Source organism: Ursus americanus, chromosome 1 (genome assembly GCF_024610735.1).
Source record: "Ursus americanus isolate L20-20 chromosome 1, mUrsAme1.1.p, whole genome shotgun sequence".
In the NCBI taxonomy this organism is placed as follows: Eukaryota; Metazoa; Chordata; class Mammalia; order Carnivora; family Ursidae; genus Ursus; species Ursus americanus.
Window position 1 is genome coordinate 59,377,445 of NC_142127.1, and position 8,087 is coordinate 59,385,531.

General features: G+C 40.5%; 1 protein-coding gene across 1 annotated transcript in view; it reads right to left on the reverse strand.

Annotated features, from left to right (window-relative positions):
* NCKAP1 (NCK associated protein 1) overlaps positions 1–3,690 on the reverse strand; it is a 99,655-nt gene extending 95,965 nt beyond the window's left edge. Inside the window, exon 1 of the mRNA XM_045806268.2 lies at positions 3,431–3,690. Coding sequence (XP_045662224.1) covers positions 3,431–3,538 — 108 coding nt within the window. The 5' untranslated portion in view covers positions 3,539–3,690. The remainder of the gene's footprint in view (positions 1–3,430) is intronic.
* Positions 3,691–8,087: the final 4,397 nt, after the last annotated feature.

The following is an 8,087-nucleotide window of genomic DNA, read 5'->3' on the forward strand; positions in this document are numbered from 1 at the left end:
TATTGTCTTTTATCTTCATAAACAATCCCATGATGTAGGCAGAGATGGGATTACCATCTCTGTATTATAGAAAACTAAACTGAGTTCAGTTACTGTTTAAAATGGGCTAAGACTTCCACTTGTAAAGATAAGATAATCAGAGCTAGAATGGACTTTAGCATTCCTTTTACAGTTAATTTTCCCCTGTTTTACAGATGAGGACAACATGAAGTTCAGGGAAGTCAAGACACCTCCCAATGTTACAAAACTCTTTGTGACAGACTGAAGACTATAATACAGGTCTTCTAAATCCTGGCCCAGTACTCCACTTCCACAACCACACTGCCACAATCACACTGCCTGCCATGCCACAGTAACAGATATAAAAGTAGCTTGGAAAATGTTAAAAATCAACATATAAGTGAGTAGTATTATCAGGTCTGGAAAATGACATATTTTCAATAAAAAACAGAATTTTTAAGGATTCAAGAAACAAATTTAAAGTAAAACTACCTACCACCTTCATGTCTTTTCCCTAAAATCCTCCTTCATGTGTTCCACATCCCTGATTCGTCTACAAATTCCTTAAAATTTCCATAATCTGTACATATTAAGATCTCAAAAATTTTTCAACTGATGAAATTTTCTTTAAAAAAGCAAAACATTTTCAACAATCATGTTACGTGCTTGTAATAAGCATTAAAGCATATTATTTTTGATTACAGTAACTTACAAAGTTATTTTACTCAGGTCACTTAAGTATTTTCATTGTATATGCTCACTAAAATATTTCCATGCAGACTTCCAACTGAAACAGAGCAATCGGATCTGACAATCAAATCCACACATGCATTAATAAAAATGTGGTAACTGGTTGGTAGACATGTATTATGTAGTGGAAGGTTTTTTTGTGGGTTTTTTGTTTTGTTTTGTTTTGTTTTTTGAGGACTGTAAGAGATTGGGATTAAAAAGATTAGGTAGCTCAGACTGTCATAAAAATGCAGACTGCATGAACCTTATAAACACATGGTGAATGAATCTTACTCACTTTTTTTGGCAAGATTTTTGAACAAATGTTTCAATCCCTAGCCAGCCAGGAAGATACGCCAGTCTTACAGACAACTCTATAGACTAAAAGATTCAAAATCTATCTGATGCGTTTGTATGCAAAATTACACAAGGAGAGCAAACCAAAAGCTATTATTAAAACTAGACCAAGATTATACACACACTCATATGTTAAATACATACACATAATATAACATAAATTGTGTACTCATCCATTCAACAAGACTTAACCGAAGACTTCATGGACCAGGTAACGGCCCTGAGTATTCCTAATTCAAAAATGAGTAACACTCTCCCTGCCCAGAGGGAACTTACAACCAGGGAAGGGAGACAAAATATTCCTCAATAAACTGTGTGTTAAGTGCTGAAATATAACATTTCAATAACTCAAAAATATCTGACACTTGGATGTAATAATCATATTCAATCCATTTTAAATTTCAGTAGCTCAGTAGCACAAAAGACTAAAGTTTCTCAAAACAGGAAGTGAAAAAATATGCTTTTAAGGCTGTGAACTGAAATAATAAGAGTTGAAACGCTTAAAATTTAGTTTAATCTTATGTACTTTATGAAGGTGAAATAGGTAACGTTTGGTTGTATTTATACCATAAAAATGTTTAAATGCATGCTTAAAAAGGAATTGTGCCCAAAAAGCCAAATCACTTTTGATGTTACTCTCACTTCCTCTTCTGAAAACCATCAAAACCATTTCGTTTAACCACAATACCACAGGTCTAGTAATTTTTAGTACTGCTTGACTTGCTCGTTTTTTTGGACAAAGTTCATATAGGAACCAATTTCAAAGTTTGTTAAGAAGCATAACTTCACAAAAAAAGTTGGGGTCAATACAACCTGTAAGTAATACTACCAAAATTAAGTTCTTTGCAACTACATAAATTTATAACCAAGGCTGTTGGGTAAATGCAGAGAGCTTCTTTATAACGATACTGAGCTCCTGCCACATAAGATGTAACAAACTGAACAGACATGTTGCAGTTACTCTCCAGATTTTACTGTGCTTAGAGGCAAACTAATCTTTCAGGTAAGCAACACGAACATAAATCATCCTTACCCAAAATCTATCACTATTAAGCCAGGACAGTCTTCTCCTTTAAAATTTCAATAGCTACATCAAATTGTTGGAATAAATCCGTTTTATACTTGAACCTCATTATATGGACTTCAAAAAAAAGTATTTCTTCAGCAGCCCTAATTTACACACGTTATAATTCTACTATAGTCAAGCTAAAGGAAATACTCATGATATATTAAAAAGCCAACAAAAAATAATTATGAAGACATGACATCAAATACACATTGGAAACTCAAAGGATGTAGACTGTACCCAAAAATCTCTTTAATTTTCTCTTTACCAAGTTCTATGAAACTTACTAACCTTGCCTTAAAAGGAAAAAAATTTTGGTTCGTTTTCTCTTAAGATAAATTAATAGTTACTCTATCTTTACATCTATTTTTCTTAACTCCAACTCAGTCTTCCATTTCTTAATCTGTTGAAGCCATTTAAAGACTTTCAATGGGCCTATTAGCTACAACTAAGCAAATTTTTCTTGAATGTTATAAACAAGCAATAATAGCAACATATTTACAGTTTTAATTTTGTACCGATACCGAACTTTAAGAAACGGTGTTTCGGCACTATAAAGGTTGGAAAAACTAAGATGAGGAGGAGTAAAGAGGGATGGGAGAGAAGGTTGTTATTCCTGTTCTAGTGACTCACAGCCCAGAAGTATTTCAGAAGAAAATTGGTTCCACCCTCACTTCCCCCTCCTCTCCACCCTCAAAATGAAATAATTCCAAATTGTCAGCATGCTCTCAAACGACTTTTATTTAGCAATCTAAAGTGGCGAGTGGAGATGCGGGGTTCATCCTGATTAGCAATTCCCTTCCCACATTCACAAACCAAAAACTGAGAAAAAATTGCTACCATCTCCGCCAGATTCCTACCATTCAGCCTCAGTTATGGAACACCCAAGTTTTCCTATGCTCTCCCCGCCCCCATCTTGCCCACCCTCTACCCTCCCTTTCCTGTTGACCCCGTTCCGGGGGCGGGGGCGCAGAGGAGGGGGCGGCAGTGGCGCCCCTCACCCTGTGCCCGCCCGGCCGGATCCCACCGCTGGGAGCAGGGAAATGGCTTCTCTCTGCCTCCGGCCAGCCAGCCACCGGGGGGAGGCGCCGGGACTCCGCATTAGGCCGCGGCGCATCTCAGCGACCCCGGGCCGGGTCGGGCCGGGCCTGACGCTGCATTGCCGTGATTTCTGCCGTGGGCGCCGCCCGCTGCCCCCCACCCCCGGTTCTCCCCCGCCTCCCGTCCTTCCTCCGCCTGCCCGACGCCCCCGCCGCGGCCTTGCCGGCCCGTGCGCACCTTTTTGATGTTGTAGAGGCGAGTCAGCATGCCGACGCCCCGGTCGTTGAGGATGGTGAGCTTCTCCGCCAGCTTCTGCTGACTGGGCTGCAGCACGGAGCGCGACATGGTGGTGGTGGTGGTGGTGCCGCCGCCGCCGCCGCCGCCGGCCGCCTCGCGCCCAGTCACCGGCCCGCGGCCTCCGCGTCAGCCTCTCTCGGGCCCTCCTCCCCCCAGCCCGCGACCTCCGTCTCAGGGGAGAGCGCCCATGACCCCTGCACCCCAATCCCACGCGGGTGACAGAGCGAACCCCGGCAAACGCCTCGGGGTCCCTTACCCCGCAGCAGCCCGCGCCCCGGCAGCCTCCTGCCTTCCGCCCGCCGCCCTTCCGTCCCCACCCCCGGCGCTCTCCGCCCCAGCCCCCACCGAGCCGCCTTCCCCAGCTCCTCCACTAGGTGTGGCGGCGGCGGCGGCGTCTCCGGCGGCTGAGAACGAGGCAGCTTCCCGCAGCCCAGGACGAGCGCTCGGTCACCTGATCGGCTGCGCCGGCGCCCCCGCGAGGCCGGACGAGGAACTGCGCCTGGGGGGCGCCCTCGCCCACCCCGCCCGGCCAGGCCGCTGCCGCCGCCGCCGCCGCTGGGGACCGGACTCCCGCTCCAGACCCAGCCCTGCGCGCCCACTGCGACTGATCTCGGCGTGGGAGTCCTACGCCGGGACCGAGAGGGGTCGCATTTCCATACTCATCCCTCTTCGCCCCACACCCCTCTCTTACAAGTTCCCAAAAGTTGCCTTTCCGCACCACCTCCCTAAAGAAAACAGCAGAAGCCCGGAGGGCGGGAGGGGAGCGTTTCAGGCGACTTTTGCTTAAGAGTGGGCTGGTGGCTCCAAGCTCTTTTCCTCCCACTGCTTGACAGACGCTCCCGGCTGAACACAGCAGATGTTGTGCTCCGCGAGGCGGGCATCGCCTCTCCCATCCTCCCCATCCCATGCCTACTACCCTGCCTCGAGGCAGTTGGTGAGAGGAGGTCGGAAGTGAGGGCAACTCAAGTTCCTGAGATAATCGGAATCCGGAATTTGTTGACTAGTGGCACCCATCCGGAGAAGACTCTAAATAGGCCCTGGCATGAGGGAGGCAAAAAATAAATGTTCAATGAGTGAAGAACGATCGCATTTTTTTCTTGCCTCCACCCTTAAACCCCATCCCTTCTTGGAAACATTCTACTTTTTCATCTCGTTGTTGTGTTTTTCCTGATCAGTTTCTTCCCGGCCGCACTTCAAGACTACGCCCTCTAGACAAATGATTTAGACTTGGTTCCAAAAGTGAACAAATCAAGGACTTAGGTAATTGGCTTGAGGAGTTCTAGCCAAGAGGATTCACATTGCTTTAATAATTTCTGCCCTTAATTTCCTTCAATGTGTTAATCTTTCTATTCTATTCATTAATTTTAAGTGAATGCCAAAATGTACTGCCACCTTCAAAAAACCATTCTAAGAGTAAGCTATCATTGGATCAAAACGCTTTATGAAAAAGAAATTGTGATGAATAGCTTTTTTAAAAAATGTTAAGGGGTGTCTGGGTGGCACTGGGTTAAGCCTTTGCCTTCAGCTCAGGTCATGATCTCCAAGTCCTGGGATGGAGCCCCCCACCTATTTTGAAGATAAATAAAAGCTTTAAAAATTTTTTTAAAGGTAGGGTATGTACTATTCCTACAGAAATCTTTAATATCCTGACAAGAGGAAGGGAATGGACTGAATGCATTAAGTCCAACATCCCCCACAAAGTCAATCATACTTGACATTGTGCTTTAAATTCTACAAATAGAACTTCATTACCTTGAATGAAGACTTTATGCCTAAAGAGTCCTTTCCTTTTTTTTTTTTTTTTTTAATTCAAACATCTCAGGGAGATGACCTTTTGAGCTTTTCTCCAGTAACAGGTTGGGGGATTTAATTTATATGGTTACTTTCCAACCTGATAGTTAAAATTTTAGTTTAGAGGAGGCAAGCATCTGGATCCTGCCACAGTGAGAGCAGACCTGAGAAAAGAAAAGCTGCATGAGGGATTTGGGACAGCCAGATAAGAAAATCAAAAGATGGTGAATGTTGAGGGAAAGATGTGCTCTTTCAGGGGACCACAAAAATTTAGCTAGAGGCAGAACTACAGAGTCCTACCAATGAAAGTTAACATTCTCTAGTTTTTCAAAAGTGCTATATAGAGAACAAGAAAATGGCACCATATTATGATTTGAACACAACTATTATTCCTCAAGAAAAGCCACTATCGTGTTTCCATATGAACTTGAACACTTGTACCTGCTTATTGAATACCCAATAGAGGGAGAACTTTTTAGATACTCGTCCAGTATTCAATTTTTATCATAATTTCTAGACAGATTGACCCTAGACTGAATGGAATATACCTATTTGAGTTAGAGATTGGATCTAGATGAAGTATTCATAATTCTTGCATTTTTTCTATATTTTGCATCGAAAAGCATTGTTACTAGGATTCAATACTTCCAGTATTTGCCTATATGTATAAAAAGTATACTATCAGGGCTAAGGTAATTATATATTTTGCCATGAACATATGATTTTACGGCAATTGTAATTAGTAGATATCATTCTATATTTTCTTTCAGTTCTTCAGTCTTTGGAAATATGTTATACCATGTTAATCAGCCTATAAAGCTATTACAAAAAATTGTGCTGATGTGGTTTTTTCCTACCATAACTTTTTGGAAAAGCATAAAATTTTAAAAATGATTAGGAAACTAAATTTTAAAAGCATTATCTGAGATTTTATTTCCCTCATCATATAAAGCATAGTCTTAACAGTTCATTTGGTACTAAAGATTTCCAAGCAGTTTCCCTTCAGTTAAGAGATTTCTACTATTTTGTCCCTAGAATATATTCAGAGATCATTAAAATTATAAGCCTTCAGAGATGTAGAAAGTAGATAATAGCTTCAAATTTGTAGTAATCTTAGAAAATTAACTAGTAGAGTCCAGTATGCCTAAGAAAGTGTGAATTTTATTGTATATAAATTATCTCAATAAATCTAATTCTTAAAAAGCTATATATCTACATCTGAAATATTATTTTTTGAGGCAAGTAAAATGGTACTCACTTTAAGGAAATTAAGCATTTGGAAATCCTAACTGGAAAATACTTAAATTGGAGGAGTGAAGTTGGCTCTACAGAAGAATTATGATAGAATTATAATTTGTGGTCCCCAAATATATTTTACAATGATTCAATTATATAATTCTACTCCTAAAATTTCAGAAACTAATCTATAGCACACAGCTCTTTATATAGGTTTTATAAAACACTCGATCATTTACAGTAACAATTGTGGATGGATTTAAAGAATATTATACAGTTCTATATAATATATTAACTAATCAAATACTTAAAATGTGCAGAGTACTGTTCTAGAAGGAGATATGAAACTGTGTAAGATACAGATTTTGATCTCCCTGAACTCACATCCTGATGAGAATAGAAATATGCATAAGGAGATCTAATATGAGGCAGCCTGAGTTACAAGACTACAGAAGACCTAAAGAGAACAGTTTCAAACTGAAGCTTCTAAGAGCCCTTTTCCAAATAACTTACATTTGAAATTTGAATGAGATGAAGTCTGGGACTTATAAACCTGTAGAAAATGACATTTTATGCACAAAGTTCAACCTTAGTAAATGCAAAATAGCAGGAAAATAATAGGAATGTTCATGACATACACAAAAGACACAATGAGAAATAAAGATGGAAAGAAAAGTGGAACAGAAAATACATAGGCTTATGAATGCTAAGGCAGGAAAAAGAATGCCATGGAGAAGAAGAAAGATAGGGAAAAAATGGGAGAACAAAAGGTGATTTTGGGGAACTTGAGGATAATAAAGATAGTTTGAAACAGTTGCTGACTGTGACAAGGATTACAGTCAATATGTCAATATTTCTTCAATATTTATGGTCTCTTTCTCCCCTCGAAATAAAATAAAGACTACATTTCCCAGCCTCTCTTGCAGCCCACTGTGGCCATATGACTGATATTCTGGCCAATAGGATATAAGCTTTCAAGAACCTTCCGTAAGAGACTGCTGCCGCTTTTCTTTTGCCCGTCCTTCTACACTTACTTCATTCTCCCATGAAACGGGGATGCAAAGACCACTATCTTGGACCATGAAGATAATGGCCACATACTAAGGATGGCAAAAATAGACATGGAAGGTGTATGTGGACCTTTTAGAGCAGAACTGCCATACCAAGCCTTGCCTATCCTGATCTGGATTTTTGTGAAAGAGAAACTTTTATTTAAGCTTCTTTTATTTTTTTTTTTTATTACAGCACTTGATCCTAAATATTAACAGTTTTTTTGGCCAGTATTATAATATCTCTACTAGGAATCAAATAAGGAATAATAATAAAATTTAACATTCAAGTGTTTCCCCCCTATGTGTTAGGTGCTACTGTTTGAGTTACATTTTCTCATCTATCTGTCTCAACAATCCTTTGAGATATTATCATCCTCATTTTACAAGTGAGGAAACTGGAATGTAGATAGGTTTTTTACATTGCCATAGAAAGTGTTACAGCTGGTATTGGATCCTTTATCAGTCTGACCAAAATTCATGCATACTCTTAATTACTGTGATGTCACTGAAGATCGGTT